The 23,331-nt window shown below is 47.2% G+C and overlaps 1 protein-coding gene across 2 annotated transcripts; it reads right to left on the bottom strand.

The window, feature by feature from the left end:
• Nucleotides 1-3,643: 3,643 nt before the first annotated feature.
• G3BP2 (G3BP stress granule assembly factor 2) lies at nucleotides 3,644-16,344 on the bottom strand. Of its 2 annotated transcripts, XM_027669756.1 has the most exons (11): nucleotides 16,226-16,344; nucleotides 15,875-15,956; nucleotides 14,732-14,905; nucleotides 14,320-14,410; nucleotides 13,947-14,049; nucleotides 12,925-13,105; nucleotides 11,877-11,975; nucleotides 8,005-8,107; nucleotides 7,626-7,754; nucleotides 7,318-7,436; nucleotides 3,644-6,581 (listed from the first exon to the last, which is right to left on the bottom strand). In XM_027669756.1, the coding sequence occupies exons 1-11, from the start codon at nucleotides 16,318-16,320 to the stop codon at nucleotides 6,309-6,311; spliced, it is 1,449 nt and encodes a 482-aa protein (XP_027525557.1). In that variant the 5' UTR covers nucleotides 16,321-16,344; the 3' UTR covers nucleotides 3,644-6,308. The 2 variants fall into 2 exon arrangements, with proteins under 2 accessions (XP_027525557.1, XP_027525558.1); XM_027669757.1 differs by lacking the exon at nucleotides 11,877-11,975.
• Nucleotides 16,345-23,331: the final 6,987 nt, after the last annotated feature.

Below are 23,331 nucleotides of genomic sequence, written 5' to 3'. Positions count from 1 at the left end.
TTGGAGCCACGGGAGAGCAGGCACAGAGTCCCTCCTGGGGGCCAATTTTGCTGTCTGAACTCAGCTCTTCAATTAAACCTTTAAGACTCAGCTGGTGAGGTTTAGAAGCCAGGCATTCCTACACACTGTAAGACATTTTAATAGCTTAGTAAGTGAAAAATTATAGAGCTTTTATCAGGGACATCTGACCTCCAACAGACAGCTCCTTTCCCCTTTAAGTACAAAATTTTTTTCACGGAATCATTTAACAGGAAGTGCCCAGGAACACCAGAATGTGCTTTCCAGAATAGAAAATAAACAGAGGAAAAGAGCTTTGCACAAGTGTAACACACTCCTAAACACACCTGACTTTAGTTTTACTCTTTATGTTCAGTTATAGCAGAAGACAAAAACTCCACCAGGAGAGCTGGCACACTACCCATGGTACCCTCAAGTCCCTCTCATGAGGGCTGTAGGAAAATCGCAGTTGTACGAGTCCCTTGGGCCTGCAGATGCCTGGGGGTCCTCTCCATCCACCTCGTGCTCTCCCAACAGCAGAAAGGGTGACCTCAGGGACACGGTGGCACTCGACATCCTGCTGAGAGAGTAAGGAAACCTTTAGCATAAAGGTGAGTTGGAATCTAAAACTTCCTTTCCTGGGAGCTTTGTGAAGTCTGCAACCAAGAGGGGGAAAATTTGCATCTCCTTTGGTGCAGGTGTCAACAGAGACCAACAGAGCTTTCACCTTTTTCAGACAACTGTGCCCTTTTTGGCTCCCTGGCAGCTCCAATGGCACCAGAACCCCCTTCCTGCACACCCACAGGTGTCACACGCAGGCACCCACACACCTTTGCTCCAGCCCACACGTGGCCAACATTTCCTCACCCTGGACATCCCAAGGGGACTATTTTTGCTACAGAGCACAGCAAGCCCCCTGTCCTTGCAAACTGCCTCCCTGCAAAAAAGCAATCATTTCTCCTGGACACTTTTCCCATAGTCAAGGTCTTTTCAAACTACTGTTGAGGCACCAAACCTGCTCAGGGTCCCTCACAGCTTCTGCCTGTCCTTGCATTTAAAGGCATGGGCATATTCTATCTGCCAACAGCAAAACCCAGCTCCTCACTAGCAGTATAAGCCCTGCTCTTACCTGGACCAACTCCCGGGCTCGGCACAGCTGTGGGTCATGGAGCAGCTTCCCAAGGCCGTTCTCTCTCCCAGCAGGAAGCACAACTCGCCTCCACTTCCCAGCACCAGGGGAAACCACGAGCCAGGCTGCAAACTGACACAGAACGAGCAAAAAGCATTAACGCAGCACAAAAAACCAAGTTAAAGCTGTCTTTGCCTCGTAACCCTGCACGGGGAAAGGCTTTGGGATTCCGAGGCAATCCCTGAGACACCCAGAGAGCACCAGCCCCGCAGCCCTGCCACGGCTCCCCCCGGGGGCACCCGGCAGGTAACGGGCTTACCCGGCCCCCGCCGCCCAGCACAACGCGCCCCGAAACGCCCCCCAGCTCCCCCGGTCCATAAACCCAGCGGCCAAGGCGCTCTCCCCTCCGCAGCCCGAGCAGCAGCGGGGCCGCACCCTCAGCCCTCACACACAACCGCCCGCACCTGCCCCGCCGGCCCTTCTATACCGCGGGCCGGCAGCGCTGCCCAATCAGCACTCGAGCGCCTCCGCCCAATCGCAGCCCGCCTGTCCCTGTGGCCCCGCCCCGCCCGCTCAGCCCGGCCCCGCCCCCCGGCGCGCAAAAAGAGCCGCGGGCGCGCACTGCGCATGCCCGGGGCGGAGCTGCAGCCGACCGGTAACATTTGCGGCGCTGGGGCGGCAGCGCCCTCTGGCGGGCACCGAGAGACGCCGCGGGCGGCGCAAGTCGCGAGGGCGCCGCCTGGCGAGTTCCAACCGGTACTGCAGGGGCGGGAATGGAATCCCAACCGGTACTGTGAGCGGGGGGCGTCCCGAAGGCGCTCCCTGTGCAATTCCGCCCGATCCTGTGCCTGCTGAGCACAGCCCATCCGTCCCCGACCCCGGCCCAGCGCTGCCCGCGTGCCGCCTGCAGGAGCAGAGCAGCAGAACCTGATGCGCCAGGGAAAGGCCAGGCGCTCCCTCCTGCCCGGGGAAGCTCTCGCTGCATGTGTTGCAAGGGACACTGCTCTTGTTTCTCCTCTTTGCTGAGGGGCCCTGAGCCAGAGAGTGGACTTGGTCCTGACCATGGAAACAATCACCCACCCTGTATTCCAAACAGACCCCTCACCTCCCTCACGTGCACTCCAGGCAGAGCACACCCGCTCCATGCTGGCAGATCACAGTAGCCAAGAGCTGACACGAGAGCTCCGAGTGTGTGTCCTTGGTCCGTCAGGACACATGTGGTGACCATACGTTGCCAAGAGCAGCACTTGTGTAGCTACACCTTGGGACTCGCTGGCCGTGAGGGCTGCAGGGCACCCCCTGGTCCTTGGTGCTCCGCTATCCAACAAATCACTTTTCCATGCTGTATTTCTCCACATGAAATGCACCACAAAGGCGTTTGTGAAACCACGGGACTCTCTAACCAGGCCTGAGCATGGGCACTGCCAAGGGAACAGGCAAGGCCTCAGCAGCACAGAGCAGGTCGCTGCTTTGTCACATCCCTCAGCTGCCCTGGCATTCCCTCACATTTTACTGCCACTACAGGCCTAAACATCAACTCCCGTGCTGATAAAAGGTGCTCCTGGACAACTTTAAAGATGCAAGACTTTGTGGCACAACTAAAACCAGGCCCTGGTCGACCCTGTTTGGTTTCGGATCCCATGATGTCCTGCCCTCCCCCTCAGCCCCAGAGAACACAAGTCTGCACCATTTACCTCACAAGCCAAGGCCCCAAGGCCTGAACGCTGCAGGCCCCCAGCGGTGGCACAGGGGATTGTGCTCCTCCGGGCATCTTTGGTGCCAGCAGATCTTGTACCTGTCGAGGCTGCTCCTCTGAGGACTTTTTGGTGACTCCAGATCTGGGGCTTCTACAGGATCCCGGTTTTTCATTCCAGTGTTTCAACTCACACAACTGCACCACTTTTCAGATACTTCCCAACTGCCATTTATCAGGAAATACTTACTGCCAAGACATGCCCTTGGCAGGACACAGCAGGCAGCAGCTACCAGGAACTTCACCCAGAGCAGAAGAGCTCCAGATTCCATGACTCAGCCACACCTCATCTATGAGCAGTGTGAGAATAACCCTTTTACCAGCCTTTTTGGGTAACTTCTAACAAACACATGAAGTGACAAAACAGGGACAATCACTTCTGCACCATCAAGAGTAAGAAGCCCTAAAGTGCAAAGCAAGCAATTCCAGTTGATTTTTTTAAGACAACTCAGCTCACAATCCTCCCAGCACCACCACAACATCCACGGAAGCTGTATCCTGTAGCCGGATGCTGCAGCCTGGCAGGGTGTGGAGGAATGCCACCTGGGACACCTCTGAGAGGAGCTTGTGTCCTCCCCGGACCACACACACCCTGAGGTGAGAGAAGCCACCAAAGTCAAATACTTCAAGGTTCATGAGGCCGTGGTACTGTGGGTTCCCACTGTCACTGGCCAGGTCAGCACCAACGTTCTTACAAGCTTTCCTGTAAGCCAGGGGTGACAGTGCTCCACAGCACCTGCATGCAAGAGAATTAGGGACATGGATAAATGCTGCAGACATCAGTAGTTTATTGGTATGTTTAGTCAAAACACATTCAGAATGGAAACTTAAAAATACTTTCCACCTGCAACAATTAAACTAGAATCTACTAGCATATAATGCTTGACACGTTACAGCAATAAAGATGGTAATCCACTGTCTTGAATACCTACTAAAGCCAAGATGGTCAGCCAAGTTTGTTGAAATGGAACCGTAATGACAAAATACTCCCACCATTCACAAATCAGCAACTAACAGTAATGGTCAGTGAATCCCTTCCTTTGCTCTAAGAGATACATTTATTATTGAGAGGGTCGAGAACACATAAGAGTCCACAGTACAGCAGGTGAGCTATCACCATGTAAACTTCTCTGGATGATGTTCCAAGGGTTCGTGTCATTTAAACAAGAAGCAAGCCAAAAAGCAGAATGGCTCAGTGGCTCTTTTTACTACTCTGTTTTTGTTCTTGATTATTTCCAGTGCCATTTGCCATACGAATGAATTAGGTGGCAGCAAAACACCACAGCACTATAGAAGGAAAAAAAACCTCTAGGCTACACAAACCACACTGGTGGCAAATTGCTAACTGGTAACAGCAATTTGCCCGAGGGCTTCAAACCTAAGGAGTGGAGTTGTGTGGCCAGCAGTTCAAGTACTACAGATTTCCAGGTGACAGCTGAAATTGCGAGACCTTCAACAAAAAGACTGAAATATGAAAATGCAAACTGGTAAAAACGCATCCTGGAAAAAAAAGCGTATGAAAATAGTGCAAGACTTACCATGGAACACAGAAGACCTCAAGTCTGGCAGAGAACAGACAGATGCCACTCCACCTTGCCTAGCGTTAACAGAAAAGATGTGCAAAATCCTCCAGCTTACTGGAAACCAGCAAATGATTGCATAATCCAGAGACAGACTGCTAGCATGCCCTCTCTGCTCTTGCTTGAAATTGCCAGTTTTGTATTTGAGGTCTCCCGTGCTCAGCAGCAGCTTCAAGTGGTCACACTTTCGCACAGACGCGCCCCCCCCTCTTTGCTCCTGACACCTTGGAGCCGGCGCCGGCCGCGCGCCCTGGCAGAGCCCAGCTGGACCGTCTGCTCCAGCTGCAGGTTACAGGAGTGTGCTCCACAACGTCAGCCAGGAACACAGCTCTCCGCTGGAAAACCCACCGGTCAAACTGCAGAAGAGGAGGTCTCCTCGCTATCCTTCGCTCCAGAGCCACATCAGTGCCAGCTTCAGCTGAGAGTTACGTGCAACATGAGTACGAGTTTTTAAAAAAGTGCAACTGGAAAATGCAAGAACTTAAGAGCTGCTGTTTAGTTCTCTGAAAATTGCAGTATCCCCGTTTTAGAAGCTCACCTTCACAAAGGATGCTCAGGTCTACTACCCACTAGGAGCTGGCCAGAAGTGTCCACCGTTCTGGACTGACTTCTGCAATTCATGTCCGAGAGAGATTGCAACTCTGCTTCCTTTAACTCTGACATTGATTAAAAAGAAGAGACAACCTGGAGTCTACTTGGATGCCTTCTTCCTCCCTTCCCCCCTCTGCAAAAACACAGGCGAACTTGTTAATTGAAGAGCAAGGTGGATGATCATTTTAGCAACGTTTACTCATTGAAAGATACTGCAATTTTTTTTTAATACAATTTTCCAATTATTTCCTTTAAATGCTTTGCTGCCACTTGGCTTTGCAGCACAGTAATTCATACACTATACTGTACAAAATCACCAGCAAGACTGGAATGATGTATTCATAGAAGGCACCATCATGCTTATTACATTACCAGAGAACTCAAATACAGTCAAGACAAGTTTCACTGTACAACGCTTCTCGAAGGGGAAAGGGGAAGGAGGAGTGTGTTGAGCAGCCATCCTTGCACTGAAGAGGGGCAGATAGAAAAATCTGACGTGAGCTATCAAACTTGTTGCGTACTCAGGGCTACGACTTGGAAACTCTGGGTTCTGGTTAGTTTACAGCTAAATGGATTCCTTCTGGAACAAAGGTGTAGTCTCGTTAAGGTTTGTGTGTGTACAGAGGTTGGTCACAGCAAGCAGAGCGGACGCCCGCACCGTTCCCCAAGCTATTCTGTCTGAGTAAGAGGATGAAGGCTTTCCCTCCGATGCCTCCTGCAGCTGTCAGTATGAATGAGTTCAGAGGACCCATTAGTGCATTTTGATGAGTGCGTAAACACGAGTTGGTTTGGAGCTGAGTGTTCTAAGAAGGAAAAAAAAAAAAGGCAAGCTTCTCCAATTGCACAAATTGCACTATTTGTGTTTCCAACAGTAGTAGGCAGAAACGGCAACACTTACACAAAATGTGCAGCAGAGGGTTTTTGACTGAAAGGACCTGAAAGCTACTGGGCGTGTCCTTTAGTTCACTTTTGTTGCAGATAGTTAACCGGTCTTTTTTTCTTTTCTTTTTTTTTTTCTTTTCTTTTTTCCAGTCCTCAATTCTCCAAGTCTACATTTATAAATTAACAGTGTGACTCCTGTTGTGAAACTGGGGAAAGAACGTCCACCTCAATTTAAATTGGAAACCAAAGGATGCTTTCACATCAAAGAAATGATCAGAAGGGCTGTGTCACATTCCAAAGCCAAAAAAAATTAACAAGAATGCAAACACGATGGATAATGTACCACTGACAAGACTGTCTGCCCCCAGTGGAGACTTCAGCGGCGCTGTCCAGTGAAACGGCCTTCCATCTGCCCGGTTCCTCGTCCAGAGCCGAGTTTCTGTGCCATGCCCCCCCTGGGGGGAGGTCCTCTTCCGTCCCGGTCTCTCATCATGCCGCCCCCCACGATTCCGCGGGGCCCGCCGGGGCCTCTCTCATTGCGGCGCAGATCCCTGCGGTCGTCGCCCCCGCCGCGGGTCTCTCGCTCCCGAGCAGCTCTGGTTTTTTTCTCTTCCACGTTCAGGCGCACCTCGCCCCGGAACATAATGGGCTTATGGGGAAAAGGGGTCAAGGCACACGTTAGTCACCGCGTCACACAGGCCACCGACACGAGGCACGCGAAAGCTCTGCCTTGGCTGCACGCCTCGTGCCCGGCACAAACAGCACCTGGTAAAGGCTCCCTGCAGCACGCAGCCTTAGCCCTGCACAACACCACTTTCACATTCACTTGGCATGCAAGGAATAAAGTGTTTGTCTCAAGTAAAAGCAGGGTTGTCTTTAGCCTCTTTCACATCCAGCTTTAGCTTTTTCACTTTAGGGTTAAGCTTCCTGAAGAATTCTCTACCAGGTCTCACTATCACATCATAGAAAAGAAAACTGCTGCTTTCTCCTCTCCAGTTCCTCCAGTGAAAACTGCAAATAACCCTGCTCCTTTCTCTCAGACCCAGAGTGCAGAATTCAGACATCCAGGTGATACCCTTGGAAGGGTTACCTGCTCCACTTTCATCTCAAAAGGATCTCTAAGAGCAAGCGCTGAGCTCAGTGTGGTGTCTGTGTGTGGAGGTAAGAGACCCAAATTCGTATGATGCGGTTTGAGGAACACTGGCACAGCTTTTGTGAGCTACACAGCACTTCTGACACAATGAGAATGAAAAAACTCTGGTTTTCTTACAGCTGTTTTTCAAATACCAGACCCAACAGCAATACAAACTAGGATGGCCCACGTTACTTGGGGTTTCAGGCATTCAGTCCATCCCTGGAAGGGGCAACTCAGTGCCAATACTTACTTTCGCAACTAAAATTCGCTGGACCGGCTCAGAATCATCAAATACCACGAAACCAAAATTAGGCAGTTTTCCTCCCACTCCTTTAGTGTTTATGCGAAGTTCTACCACATTTCCAAAGCCTAGGAAAACACAAAGGAAGAGGCACTTTACCAAAACCCACAGTGCCAGCTGTATGACTACTCTGCTTGTTCCAGACCTCTGCAGTGCTGCACTGTGTGAAGGCCTCCCCACGTGGCCCTAAGTCACTGCTATGTGCCTTTTTAACACAGCTTTTTGTCTCAGTCTCTGCAGCTGAAATCACTACTTACTCATGAAGAACTCCTTCAGCTCACTCTCATCGATATCATGTGGCAAGTTCCCCACAAAGAGCTGGTGGCTGTCTGGATAGCGGATTATCCGACGATTATCCGACTCGTTCTGTTCCATGTCCCCTCTCCCTGTGCTCAACAGAAGGAAGGCAGAACCACTGGGGTCAGAAGATGTGCAGAACCTCGGATGAACACATCTACGGACAGCACCAAGCACACTCACTCAAACCAGGCTGGACTCCAAATCACATTCCCCCATTTCTAGTGGAAGGCAGCAGGGACAGGCAGTTAATTATCAGCCAAATACAACACAGGCCTGTCCAGGAGACACCTCTCATTAACTAGTCCCAAGCAGACACACAAGCTGAATCCACGTTACCTGGTCGAGGTCCTCGGGGTGGAAAACCTGGTCTTTCCCTGGGACGCTGTTCACGAACACGAGGAGGTTGAGACTGAGCTTCAGGTTTAGTTTCCACTCTTGGCTAAAACAGGAGAAGGTGCATTATTTAACACTGGCCCAATAAAAACCAACCCAAACCCCCAAACTCACCAAAACAACCCCCCCCACAACGCAAGGCATAGGTAAGTGGCATGCACAAAACGAATTCCAGAAGATACACATCCATGTCAATGTGTTTGGGAATATGTTTTTTTTTCACCTCTATAAATTCCTCTGTACCAATCCAGGACTGCAGTGTTCAGTTATCTCTGTTAAAAGGTGCAAAGCAAACATCTCTCCACCAGAGCATCTCCCCAGGACATGGCTAAGGTGAATTTTCCATGTTTGACCAGGCATTGAGACCCCAACGCTCCGTTACTCACAAATCCCTCAACCTGACTTAAATCACAGAGGACATAAAGCTTCCTCATGCCAAGCTCAAACTTCACAGATTAGGAAGGTAGTCCAAGATGAACACCGAGAGATGGGAAAACCACATTTTCTGTCCAAGTTCCTGAGGAATTCTCTTCCTTCAGTGCAGAACAACTATATGAAAACTACCCAATAGAAAGAGGAGAACAAAAGAAAAGCCCTTGGAAGTGTAATAAGCATTTCTGATACCATAAAGCCACCTGAAATGATTACCCTGCTGAGGATACTGTTCCACTTCGCTGATGCCAAGACCATGATGCTCAAAGTACACCCTTCATATTTGGGTACTAGAACACCTATTCCACTTCTATTTTGCCAGGAAAAAATGCTTCTAGAGATAATTTGAGAAACAGAGACAGAACAATAAAAAATATTTCTATACAGACTGCTGGTCACTGAAGCAATTCTCAGCATTTTTTAAATTCCATTTTCTGTACAACAGTTAAGCAGCTGCTGCTGCGCTGGGTTCTTATCTTAGAAAAACAAAATTATCCTTAGGAGCATACAAATCCAGGACTAGCCTGCACGTAAGATTAAACACAAGGGGAACAGCTACAGGCCCACACTGCTGAGGAGAAGTAGTTTATGTTAAACATCTCCCTTATTTTCCTTTAAGCACTCAAGACAACTGGCAGTTCCAGCCAGACAGGACCTCCCAGGGGAAAAAAGGCTGGATTTTACAGGAAACACGCAGGTATTACACACCAAATGAATGCTTCAGCCCTCCTATCGCTTGTGCTGTACAGCTAAGCCTTATTCTGTCCTTAAAATGCTTCTAGGATCGCTTCTTCAGTTCCAAGAATAAGCTAGAAAAATCAGCCTTCCTGTTAAATCTTGTTCCTTTATATTTCCTCATGGGTCACTGGAGCTCCTCTGCCATGTTTTACTGACACATCTTTAATGTATTATAAATTATACCTCAAAAGCAAAATTTAATACATTCAGACTCCCATTCCTTAGATACTTAGTGTCCTCCTATTAAATCCTGAGTAACAGTTAACTTGTACCTGCTTGCTTTGCATTCCACTGAACTTCTCATCTAGCACACAAACAACTAATCTCATTAGTTGTTTTCTAACCAGCATCATCCCTTTCTACAGAGGAAGACTGCCTCAGTGCTCCCTGGTACCAAACTGTGCTCCCCAAAACCCTGCCATTATTAGCAGCATCCCAAGATCCCTGATCAGGGCTGCCACTCACAGCCCAAGCAGCAGCCAACTGCAACTCCCATCTGCCAGCACAGAGTACACCCAAAGACACCCAGGAAGGATTTCTACAGACAGCTACTACAGGAGCCAAGTGCCACAAACCCCTGCTTGATGGAGCTTTGACAACACTGAAGGAAAAGGTGACATTGTCTCTTCTCTTCAGGAGCTCACGCGGGGAGGGAAAGGGACTCACCTCTTCTGAGTCAGAACACAAGAATCAGGGAGCACCCTGCCTGCCCCTGCCCCTCTGCACCCCTATGATAGCTGATATGTTAATAAAAATGGGAGATAAAAATACCTGAAAATGCTATAAAGCAAAGTCCCCATTTATGAATGCAGGCAGGTTGATTTCTAATCATCCACAATCAGAAAAAGGACAAGAAATGCTTCACTCCACAGCTGTAAATAAATAGAACTGAACTGGTTTATATCCAGAACAGTACATGTGCAGTCCTTGGAGGGGTTCTCAGTTAACACTACTGGGGCTGTATTTTTAACTTGATAGAAGAGGGGGGGAACTGGAACGATGCAGAGAAAGGAATGAGCAGTTAACAACTGCTTTGTAACATCCCCGACACCAGCTAGAACTGCATTCCAAAGGAGCCACCCACCCAGCAGTGCATCTTCTGTCCTCGCTTACATGCACACTGTCTGGCACTAATGGATCCATGAGAACAGGAAAAATCTGCTCCTGACTTGCAGCCCCTTGCAGAAATGGTTCAGGTGCCTTTCCTACCAGACTTCTGTGTCCCATTTCTGAAATGTGTGCAAGACAAGGAGCTCAGAACTGAGTAGTGCTGGCTGCAGAAGAGTTGAGAGTTGAAATGCCTGCCATGTCAGTATTGTTCAGAAGCTTCCACACAGGACTACTTGAACATAAAGTCACAGCACAAGTCATCTAAAAGGGCATGATAAGCAGCAGACACAACATGTACGTGTTTAAGGGACATCTGTAAGCTCTCTTCTGCTCTCTGGTACACATCATTTGAAATGATTTTTGCAGGCACATTACAAAAATCCACTCTCTCTATTGCAAATAAATTAAAACTCATTTTGGTTTTGCATAAGGCAAATCTATTCTGTACTACAAACCCCACAGTTTTTACAGGTTAAATACCACCTAAGTGTTCAAAGCCCCGTTTAGGCTGATGAAGACAGACAGGCTTCCCATTACACAGCCATTATCTGATGTCCATGACAGTCCCAGAAAACCCAAAAGCAACACCATACAAGGTGCTGGAGTTTGTTTGGGTTTCTTGTTTTGTTTTTCCTGTTTTCTTTTTTAACATGCATTTGGCTGAAGGCTAATCCCAGACAGGTTCCTCTCTGTCAGTAAAAAATGGAGAAGAAACCAGTGCAAAACCAACAGCTGCAGTAACCCAGCTGCTCTGCTGAAAACTGAAGTCTTTTAAAAAGGTTGGACATGAGCTACCACGACATACAGCGCTCAGGCACACAGTGCCAGGACCAGAGGTTAAAGGACACACGTTTTCAGGATTTCTGTATTTCAGGAGGAAGCTGAATTGAGAGTCTCTGTGTCTCACATCGACTTGGCATGTGCAGGACATGAGCTGTCACCCGGTCAAACTTTCTTTCCTCTTTCCCCTCCTCACCCAGGCATCATAGGAATGGGAAGATAGCATTGTCCTGGCAAGGAAATGTGAATCCTTCCATTCCTTACACAGTCATAAGTTGGTACAGGGTTCTGCAACAAGCTAATTACACAGGGGTAATGAAATCCAGCATATTTCTGTGGATGTTAGCCTTGCAAGGCAATCTTGCACCTCAGAAACGGTGCTATCCCTTTTTACTGCTGGGGCAGTTCCACCAAGGCCCTTTTCAAACATACTTCAGAAAACTAACATTTTGTGGGGAACTGGTGTTTTGTTTCCCCCTGTAAACCAAACCATATCCCCTTAACACAGGTAAAAAAACCCTTCGGCAGCGATTCCTATTCATGGTTCCCTATGAACAATTTTAACAATACCACCACCCAAAGTTACACCTGTTACGTGCACGTGCCTTCGCTTGCGACAAGGAGGTGAGTGCATTAACATTTAAGACACAATTAATTTGTGCAATTTAAGTCAAACAAGTTGATCTGTTAATTTAAAAAACTGAAGCAGTTTGCAGAAGTAATGAGACAATCCAAGGTGTTCACAGATGGGTTACCTGTGAGACTGGTGCTTTAACATGGGGTGGAATTCCAGAGGAAGAAACAGTACCACTAGGAGGCAGGTTTTTACTGGTCACTGAAGCCCAAGAGAAAGCCTGCAGGAAATGCAACAAACCTAGGCTACTAATCATGGCAAACCACTGACATTCCTACAGGGAAACTCGTCTGCTGAAAATACACTTTTGGTTCACATCTGACTTTTAAATCATTGTTGTGCAAGCATTACAACGGAGAGACAGGAGGATGTGCAGTTCTGTGGACTCTGATGGCGTGGAGCAAGTGTGTACAGTGCTACCTGAGCGAGCCCTGTTCCCTCAGCATTCCCAGATCACTGCTTTCCATGATGTAACCAAACCTAGGACTGAAAACCCTGCAGTGGTAAGTGTCTTCTGCACGAAGAAAGACAGCAGATGCCAGAAGTTACAAGTGAAAATGGCAAAAGAGAAAAAGAACTGGGAAAAACAGTACGGGAGACGTGCTGGAGCTAGAAAATGACCTGGTCCAGCTTCCACTGGCTCTCCCAGCACTTCCAAGCCTCCCAGGTGTCACCACAGCAGATGATGCACAGCGTGCACTGTGGTTTTTAAGATTAGGCATCTCGCCCCTAGAGGAGACAGTCAGTGCCCCCATTCTCATTTTGAACCCACAGTGCCAGCAATTTTGCATGTGTTAGTGTGTTATGTTTTTTTTTCAAGGAAGAGCAGTGGCTCCCACTGTAGGAGATTTTTGGTGGTGGTAGCTAGAGGTGTTTTCTTAACATGTTAACTCCACATTTAAAAACGTCTACACATGCATAAAACCACACACACACTTTACGAGCAGAGCCTAAAATTTACAATAGGTGATGAGCAGCACTTAAAAATACCATTTTTTCCTTTTTTAGTGAAACTTCACATTTTTACACGTTCAAGGTTGATGTCTAGCTGTTCATACAGCATGACAACTGAAGAGAGGGACCAGTATGGCCACTCAAAAAGGCAAAGCTCAAAAGCAAATCTGTTTTACCATCTGCACCCAGTAGCACAGATATGACTTTTAACTAACCTTCGGTGGTTCTTGTGGTAGTGAAACAGGTTCTACAGGAGGTGGAGATGGAGACTTCTCTTCCAGCTCCTCGAGGGTCTTTTCTTCTACTTCAGCTTTCAGCTCCTCGGTTTTTGTTTCAGATTCTAATTCTGGCTCAGGTTCATGAGATGATTCTTCCAGTGCCTCCTCTATCCCATTGCTACAATAATCAAATGCATTTGATGAGCTTTTCAACTGCTTTGTATTTTATGACTTTTTGTAAGCCATGCAGTGGTAACAACTGGTATTAAAAAGATCATTGATGCACTCAGCAGACGTTGTCTAGTGATGTCATAACTGGTTTTTTTTAACAAGGGAACCAGGAAATAATTTCTGGCCCTTATGAAGCCATTTCTACATTTCAAAAAAAGCACAGTGGTTTGGTGGTGTTTGTTTGTGAGGGTTATTTGTGTGTTTGGTTTTTGCAATAAAATGTATTTTTCTAAGAAAATGATAATTTTTTTTCTTTAAACTTGTTCAGATTTGAAGACACACAGGGTAGAGACCTATTCTTCCAATACAGCTGTAGAGCAGCTTCTCCAGAAGTAGATCTTCCTCTCATTTTCAAGTGATACCCAAATTTGAGGAGTAATACTCCTGCTCAGTGCAGGGAGGTTGGACTAGATGACCTTTAAGAGGTCCCTTTCAACCCAAACTGTTCTGTGATTCTATGATGAACCATCCTTTGTCAACCCTTCACATTAACTACATCATATCTGAACAACCTTGATCCCATTAAGTGTGCACATACACGTGGTTGTTACCTTTTCACCTCTCTTTTGAAACCAGAAGTGAAAATAACTAACAAACATAAGAACACCCTCCATTTCCTCTCTCCAATAAAGCAGCAATGTTTCAAAATAATGTTACACTAACATAACACACGCCCCTGTATCAAGTTTCCTGAACCACCTGTTAAATCACATACAGAATCCAAAGCCAAAGCAATTTGGTCACTTTTATTAAAAAAGCAAGGTCATGTAATAAGAAGGACTTCTTACGTTACAGGATGGTTTTCATAGTAAGTACTGCTTGCATTCTCTTGCACAGGTTCAGGTGATGGTTGTCTTTCCTCCTGCTCTTCTTCCACCTCTTCCTCAGACTCTGACACAAAACCAAAAACTTCCTTATACATTTCTGCAAGTGTACACAAGCTGCACTCAAATAAAAGCATATTAAAATAGAAGCAATCAAAATAAAGCTTCATCAATGTGAAATAAGTAAAATTAGCTGCAAGAAAAGACGGAAGACCCTTTCTCTCATTCAAGAGGCTTGGTTGCTCATGATTTTCACAAAAAGAAGAAGCTGGAGACAGCTGTGCACGCATGCCAGAGGAACAAGAACCACAGACTCTACTCGTTCAGTCCTTCTCACCTTCGTCAAGTTCTCCTTCTGAATCCCCAAATACTTCATCTTCATATCTGAAGATATCATTATGGACATAGAACTTGTTTGGAACAGATCCCTGTAAAAGAGCAACATGCAGTGTTTAGCAAATACAGATTATTAGCAGTCCACAAGAAGGATGGATTAGAGATAAGCTGTGGGTACACACCAACATTAGGCAATAGGACTATGTCCCTACAGCTGTTTTTCAAGCAGCACCTCTTCCCTAAGTACACAACTGGGTAGTAACTTCTGCCCAACTGTGACACATGCAGTGACAGCCCCCAGACCAAGTTTTAAAGCCAGATCATCTCTTTTGTCCCAATGTGACAAACTGTAGCTACAGGTCAGGTTTCCATCGTCACTATTTGAAGTTTAACACAATCTCACACACACTTACTTCTGGAGCAAGCACAAAAGTCTGCATGAACTTCCTCATGGGCTGCCCATTGTTTGACAGCTCCCCCATGACCTGCACGACCACGCCGTCGCTCAGGGTGGCGTGAGCGTCCACGTGACGGATCTTGGTGTGGCACTCGCTGAACTGCAGGGACATCACCTTCTTGTGTATCTCCTAGAAATGCAGACAGACACTTCAGCTACAGGGAGTTTTTGTACAGAGCTTTGGAATGCCTTTGAAATACCTGAGCTGGAACTAACACAAAAAGGAACTCCCCTGAAGCTCAAAAGGTAAATGCAGGAACTAAGAAGTGTCTTCCACTAAGGAGAGTCTACCTGAGCTCATCTAACTTTTAATCTGAATTTTTCCACTAGGATTCAAACACTTCTCAGAGTAGTCAAATAGCATACAACTTGCCATCCAATTTTTCCAGCTGCATTAAAACCAATGACATTTTTCACAGCTTTCATTTTCTAAAGGGCCCATGAAAGAGACAGGATTTATCTTGTGTTAAAAAATAAAGAAACCCCAAAAAAACCCCAACAACAAAATCACCCTAAACCAACCCTCTATCCGTTGTCAAAGTACCCAAATGTCACAGGAGGGGGGAACATCTGCACTGCAAAGATTTCTGTGCTGCTAAATAAGCCACACTGCTCAAAGACGTTGCTGGCACACGAACAGATGTCAGTAGGTGACAAACATTACTGTGATAAAGAGGTACAACCAAAGCAACCCTCACTTCCCTTCTTCAAAAAGTTTTATTCCACTTGAGCAAAACTGCACCCACAGAAGAATTTATCACAATTCACAAAAATCAGTCCCTTTCCCAAGGAACCACTTCTAACCAAAATAAGATACATCAACAGCACAAGTCTATCAGGTCCTCTTGATTTTGTTCCCCATCCCAAATGCACTTTCTGCAGCCCAGATGCAAAGCTGATGAATCAAACCTGATCCTCAGTAAAAGCAGAAATAAGCAAACAAAAAAAGTCAAGCTACCAAATTCCTATTTGTCTCTGAACAGGAAGCAGTACCACAACACGTTATTTACCAGATAAGAAAGTCAAAGCCACTGGTAAAGAAAAAACCTGATTTATTCTGAGCATTAATGAAGATTACATGACTGATTTTGATACTCACAGCTTGACCATACACTGCCTCTTGCGGCTTCCCGCTGGCATCCAGTCCTCCATGGACATAAGAAGAATTCCTGCCATAAAACCTGCAAGTAGAGACGTGAAAGTCATAGAAGTGAAAAAAAAAATAGAATCGAACCCAACAAGTATTTTAGTCAAAAATTGTAGAGCTCAATGCAACAGGAATTTTCAGCTCACGAGTGTCTATCCAGTCTCCCCAGGCCTCAACAAGGCTAAGGAATTTTCAGTAAGAGTTAGTCAGGTCCATGCCCTGCCATACTCAGAAATTAATGTACAAGGAACAGGACAGACTCTTGTTCAAAAGCATTAGTCCCTTAGAGTGTGGAAGTGTCACCTGTGCAGGAAGTCAGGAGCTTTGTTCAGCAGGGTGTAGTACTGTCTGACGAACTCCCGCCCTACGAGCAGGGGACTTGGCTTCTCCATCACCATTTCTTTGGTACACAGTGTCAAACGCTGCAACCAAAAACAGGCACCTTAGCTCGAGGATCACGACTTCCATACCTCACAACTTCCCCATAACACGATGAACACAGAGATGTTAGAATTGAAACAATTCTGTGAACAGGGGCTTAATTCACTAGAAACTACCCACCAATTCAGGACACCCTCCCAACCCTCACTGAGGTAAATAAAAAGATTTCAGTCAGTTCATGTATTACTTTGATGAGCAGGGAACAGTGGATACAAAGTCCCTTACAGAACGGGTGCTTAAAAAAACCCCAAACCTCAAACAACCAAGCAACAACCCTGTTAAAAACCTCTTGCAGCATTTACTTAAGCCTCTGGCAATAACCTGATGAACATTTAAAAACTCGAGTTCCAAGAGCAAACAGGAATACACTTCCTTAAGGCAGCTGGTCCCATTCCTTCCTCTTAAAGCACATCTGCTTCAGAAGGTCACTCACATGTGTAACATGAAGATGGAAGCACCAATATTCTGAAGCAATTGTGTGGGCTGGATTCACAGCCTCTGAAGACTGGGGAGGGAAACCCTCAGTCCTCAGAGATGACTGAAGTCTTAGGTACTATTTGTCCAACCAAACTCCATTTCACATTTGTCATTCAATAACTGGAAACAGTTGGAAAGGACTTCTGTGGATCACCTGGTTCAACCTGCTATTCTCCTACCCATCCACACTGTCTTGCAGACCATCCACGTCACAAAATGATCTTCAGTACCCTGGAAGATATTTTGATGGCTTGTCAGCAGCCAGCACGTTGTTTTTTCCAGCTCACTTAAAACTGCCAGTGTCTCCAACCATAAAATTCCCTCCAGTTCTCACACTGAAGCTTAATCTATTTTCCCTCTCCAAAAACTAACGTCTAGGCGAGGCAGCAGGCAGAGAAGACCAAGTCAAACCCCCAAGTTTCCAACTTCAGAGATAATCCTAGAAACAGATTTTTGGTTTCTCACCAAAATAACCTTGACCTGTCAATCTACGCCAAGGGCCAACACAAGGGACTGTTCACAATTACAGCCAGACAGGACATAAAGCACGTGAAGTGAGATTGGGAGATGAACCTCAGCTCAAGAAGGGCCTGTAATAAAGGTAAAACACACACAGGAGCAGTGCCACAAACATGTCAGATCCTGCATCATAAGGGAACTCACAAGGAAAAAGCCCAAATATGTAGCTCAAATAGTTTACAGTCACTGGACAGTCCAAATAACCTCAGCCCAGCAATCCAAGACATAAGACAACACCAAGAGCTGTTCCCAAAGACAGTTATCCAGGAACCACACCTGAAACAACAATCTCACAATCTTATAAGTAAGGCAGAAGGCAAGGCCTGAAACAGAAATCATGAACTTGGGGATAAAAAAATCAGCAAATTTATTTTAGGCTTATCCAAAATTGTCAATATAACCTCCCAGGACTCTGGAACACAGTATTAGTTGTGCCTTACAGGAAGCTCCAGGGCAAGTAATTGTGCCAATAAGACCCAAACCCAAATGTCAAGAATACTAAGGAACGTCAAAGGTTTGAGCCCTGAGCATGTTCAGATGGGGAACAAAGGAAAGAAAACAAAATCTGAGCAATTTGAGGATCTTCCCAATATGACTCATACTACAGCAATGGCAGCACATGGGAATTCTAGTGAGAAACCAGCCTTAAAAGAACAAGGACATCTCACTTTCTACAGGTGAAACTCCTTTTTTTTCCTCCCCTGCCCCCCGAGCAGATGATGAACACAAAATTGGTGACAGGATCTTCACCACGAGTCCTTGAAAGAACACACAAGGATGGAGCTTCATCATGTTTTTTTTTAAGACCCTATTAAAAAGCAGATGACAGCCACCACGCAACAGGCAAAGTACATTTGTTAACAAATTGCTGGCATACCTCAAGGAACACTGAAAATGCCCCTGGGGACAAAACATAATAACCTGTGACAAGTCATCACACTCCAAGAGATCTGTATCACACTACATCTTTTCTTCACTGCAAGCTGTCCTATTTCAGGAAGGGCTGCCAAAACCTTTCAAAAAATCCGGAAGAGGCAGGTATGCAATGATCACACACAGCCAGTTCTTCCCTCCCGACTTCAAGCAGAAGTTGGTTTAAATGCTCACAGGCAGGAGCGCCGGGCCCTCTTCCACGTTTCCAGTGACAGCACTATCGATTTACATCACACAGTCACAGGTTTTACAGGATGCCTCTGCAGTTCCTCACCTGTCTCAGTATTATTTCATTCTCTCTTCAGAGATCCCAGTAGGGGTAGCAGAGGCTTAATGAACTGTTCAGGTCTCCCAGGTCATTAAAAGGCAGTACAATAAAACAGCAGGTAACTCCTTGATAGCAGCACGGGCGCCATGAAACCAGGTTTCCAAAAGATTAAAATCTCCACGTGTCCCAATTAGTAAAGTGCCTCCCTAAAGTCAAGAACCCGAGTCTCAGCAGGCCCAAGGGGGTTGGAAGGAAAGGTAACAGCAAAATTTAAGCCAAACCTCAGGGCATCACCCTCAACAATTTACACAGGCCAAACTTACAAAGAACTGTATTTTCATGACTTGCCAGGCACCACATATGTTCTGTAAAAAGTATATTTCCCCTTATCTTCAGTATATACTCAAGAAAAAAAAATTAACAACAGCTAAAAAAGAAGAACCTGAGTGCTCTTCTCACTGGAATGAAACGAGCCACATTCTTTGATCAGCCTGAGCAGCCACTGGGAAAGTGTCTCAATGAGAACTTATGGCTCAAGGCACTCGTGTGCACACTGGCCAGAAACAAAATACTGCAACTGGGATGGCAACCACCAGAAATCAAATACATTTATCTGCTCACTTCTTTATAGTGCAAATGTACTGTCCAAAAATCCCTCCACCATGCACTTGACTGAATAAGCTACAGAGAATGACACCAACAGCCCTGCAATTGCTGCCTGTCCACAGGTAATCCTGCTCCTGTCCGGCTGTCATAATTCATTGACAAATGGCATCTCCACCCTTTCAGTGCTTCTGGTTCCTGTGCTGCCAGGAAGGCACGCAGGATTTGCACTGTGTTCTTGATCCAAGGAGAACCAGCAGCCACAGGACAGATCTTGCAATAAACTGGCAAGCTGGAAGACTAAATGAAACAAGCAATCTCTCTCTTCCCGAAACAAGACTCAGAGGTGAGAGACCCAAGGGACCCAACTCCAAAATTGAAGAAGCATGAATATGTGCCAGTGCAATGCTTCCTGCAACTTCAGTAGGTGTGACACAAGTCCAGAACAACAACTGTAGCCTACAGGTGAGATTTCTTTCAAGAGAACAAAACCAATGGGAGAACTGGCACGGACAGGAATTATTTGTTATTTGCAGGCAAAGATAAGCAAGTGAAGAAAAGCAGAAAGAACATTTTCCTCCAAAGACCAACTGCAGGGTAGTGCTGAGATTTATTTAACATCTTTGGATGGCTGTGACAAATAAAGCACAAAGTCAGGCCTTGCAAGGAAATGAAACTGCTGTGGGCTGAAGGGATGACACAGGGCTCACTCACATTAGGATCTCTGTGCTGAGGCATGGGAGAACCAACTGCTGCAATAATCTCTCCTGTCTACACTGAGGTGAGAGCATGCAAATTCATTCAGCCTGTAATCATCTCTATACATGGAACTTTATTAAGCTGTGTTTGTTCCTACAACTAAATAAAAAACCCCAACCAAAACCCAAAGCCCAACTCCTCAGCCATCAGTTTGCACAGGGGGGCAGGAGCAGTTCCTGAAGAAGCCCTGCAGATGGTGAGCAGTCAGTGTGCCCTGGCACACACCGTGCTCAGTGAGCAGCTCTGGCTCTGGAGATGCCTTTTCCCCTATAAATACACGTAAGCATTCCCGTTATTCTTTCCCCTGCCCTGGAGAAAGAAGAAACGTGACCGGTCCTCTGTGGCAAGGCACTGTTACCTGAGGCAGTGACTAAGCTACTGAATGGTGCCTACGTGCTCAAATTTAGGTATCCAGAGAATAAACTTTGGCACAAAGTCTTTGGTTGTGCCCAGAGAGGTAGTTCAAAACCAGTTCCATCCTGTTTCAAGACAGTCCAACAACAGTGATGCTGCCTGGATTTCACCATATTCTACTTGGGGAAAAAAAAAAAAAAAAGGTTGAACTGGGTTCTGACAGCAGCTCAAGGAAGTGTCACCTGAAGCTGAAGGCAACCTCCATCAAGACAAACTTCTAAGCTTTGTCAGGGAGATGTGGGCCCCATCACTTGTTTTAATAAAAAACTATAAGCAAGTAGAGTGTTTTGTTTTATTGACAAGCAAATGTTACCCTCTGAACAGTTCATCCACAGCATTTGTCATAACTAAAGACATGCAGACATAAAGCTATACTTTTACATAAATCTGCAACAGTGTGGCTCCTGCCCAAGCTGCTGATCGGATTTGAATTTACCACTTAAACATAAAATAAAATTGGGCAAAATGTTCTTGCAAATCAGAAAGATGCTCCCCACACCATGAGCATACTAAGCAAAGCCACAAGAGCCACCGTGCTGCTTCCCACACCACAGGAGCCCAGGGAAAACAGAAGGGAAGGGGAGAGCAGCTTTAACCATCTTGGACAGGTTTCTCTTGAACCCAGATTACTCCTTGTAAACCGTGTTTCCCACTGCAGACAAGCCAGTAACACGTTACAGTGTGTTTGCTCCTGCAACCCATAAGCATGACTGAGGTCCCACCACCGCCACACATCATGTGAAAAAAGGTGAAAATCCAACTGGCAGCTGACTGTCCAGCTGGCATCTGAACACAGCCCTGCAGAGACTGGCAGGTACCCCATGGAAAAGTAAAGTTAGCATCAGCTGCCAGGAAAAGAATCCAGAAAGAGCAATCAGAAGTCCCAAACAGCTCATTTCAGTACTGAAACCACCTTCCCTCTGTCATGGCCTGCTAGGTAAGATCATCCTCCACCTGCAGTAAGGCCCAGCAGAGCCGAGTAATCTACCAGAATCCCTTTTACTTTATGATCTCCTTTACCTAACCTGCTACCACCCGAGCTGGCTGAGCCCCAAGGCACAGCGTGCAGTCCTTTCAAATCATGCTGTCCTGCAAGGTTGGTTTGGGTTTGGTTTGTGGTTGGGATTTTTGGGAGGAGTTTAACAGCACCCTGTATTTTAGGCCCATGACTGCCATAGGGGACCAGCTTCTGGGCAGTTCAGCTGTGCTGTCCAAAAGGGCTGATACCCACTCGAATTGCAGTGACAAGGATGACCTGTTCTGGGGAAGCCACTCCATCTCTGTGCCATCATCCAACACCAGGTTCAGTGCCTCTCTTCTAGTATCTCATCAGATACACCTATTAGTTTGACATATTCATCTTCTCGCACGTTATCTGAGTTGCAGTGCAGCTCTTCATTTGTCAAAGGCTCTCAATAGCAACGATATCCATCCAGTACCACAACTGCTACAGGAGAAGGAAGACTCAAATCCCACCCTGTGCGTTTAAGGTACTGCGTTTCCTCAGCACATTTCCAGTGCTGTGAGATAATCCTAAGTGTGAGAGTTGATGCCTAATTTGAAACCTCGGTTCCATGAAGGAAAACGTGTTATTCCCACGGGCACCAGCAGCCAAGCAGATGGATGGTTGGCTCACTCGGTTTTCTCTTCAGTTTAAACCAGTTTTCACAGGAAAGATGTCACAACGGACACAGAATGCCTCCTTAATGACAAATCAACTCCAGGAGCTAAAGCAACAGCAGTTTGTCAGCGACCACAACTTCTCAGCTCAGAACCCACGTTGACAAATCCTGTACCCACCTGCAGTGCCACAGTACCAGACACAGTACCTCAGGAAACCTGGGTATGGATAGATATAACTTACCCTATTTCTCAACAGCTCAAAACTACCTTAGATATCTTTACACTCCTTTCAGTACCAAAGCAGAACATCTGCACACTGAACTTGAAGTATCTAGAACATACAGAGGGTTTGGGAATTGCCAAACCAGAATGGAAGGCTACAGTGACAAAATCTGTACGAATGACTAAGTCTTTCTGGTTGAAATCAAACAATAATCTCATATCCTGTTGTTCTCTCCTGTGATAGTTCTTTCATGCAGTGGTACTTGGCACCGAGCTCAAGACCCAAGTTCACCCAGGTACCCAAGGGATTTAAAAGTTTTGTTGTGGAGATGCTCCTGGGCACCCACACTGGAACTGCAGTGACCTCTGAGGGGAAGGGGGGCAAAAGCCTGAGAACACACTGAGCTCAGCTCAGGTGACGAACGAGAGCAGCTCGGAGAAGATCTACTCAAGGCATCCAGCTCTGCAGAATAAAAGGTGCTCAAACAACTTCTGCCATATTACTCTGTGTGAAAACAGGGCAGCCCGGGTTATGAGTGGGGAAAGGGGAAGCGGAGAAGGGTGAGGTCTGCAGAGCTGGAGGAGCCTTCGGAGCCAGAGCTGCCATGGCAGTCCTAACTTGCAGGAGAGCAGAGGGCCCGCCGAGCCGAGGACGCGAAGCTAAGGCTGGCTCCGCAGTCCGAGCGAGGCCGACGGAGCGGCCCCCTGCCCGTGCCGAAGCCCACATACCTGCGGAGGGCCCTGCACGGCGATCGAGCCCCGCGACGAGCCGGGAGAGGGACCGCAGGGCCCAGCGCCGCAACCCGCACCGAGCACCGCGGGCTTGGGGGCGCCTTTCCCCGGCGTCCCCGCGCCGCCCGGGGCGAGGCGGAAGAGCCGCCAAGGTGACGGTGAACAAAAGCCGCCACCCCCCAGCCCCGAGCGGGGCCGAGCCCGCGGGCGGGTCGGGCGGCGCAGGGCACAGCGGGGCTCGGGGGCGCTGCTCCCTCAGCCCTCAGCCCTCAGCCCCGAGCCCGCCGCTCGCTCAGCGCGGCGCGCGCCGTTCCCGCCTCTCGCTCAGCCTCGTTCCCGCCGCTCCCTCCGCGCGGCGCGCGCCGTTCCCGCCGCTCCCTCAGCGCGGCGACCGTTGAGCGATCACCCCCCCCCCCCC

This window comes from Corapipo altera, unplaced genomic scaffold (genome assembly GCF_003945725.1).
Source record: "Corapipo altera isolate COAL_440 unplaced genomic scaffold, ASM394572v1 61295, whole genome shotgun sequence".
Lineage (NCBI taxonomy): Eukaryota > Metazoa > Chordata > Aves > Passeriformes > Pipridae > Corapipo > Corapipo altera.
The sequence above is the reverse complement of the archived record's forward strand: the minus strand, read 5'-3'. Positions and strand labels throughout refer to the sequence as shown.

What these genes read in the sequence shown, in the direction of transcription:
- G3BP2 (XM_027669756.1), bottom strand. Translation starts at nt 16,320, where the DNA reads ATGGTGATGGAGAAGCCAAGTCCCCTGCTCGTAGGGCGGGAGTTCGTC. An exon ending in TACCACAAGAACCACCGAAG is followed by an intron (nt 11,976 to 12,924) that starts GTTAGTTAAAAG and finishes CATTTCCTGCAG; the next exon opens with GCTTTCTCTTGGGCTTCAGT. An exon ending in ACCCCGAGGACCTCGACCAG is followed by an intron (nt 7,755 to 8,004) that starts GTAACGTGGATT and finishes TGTTGAGCACAG; the next exon opens with GGAGAGGGGACATGGAACAG.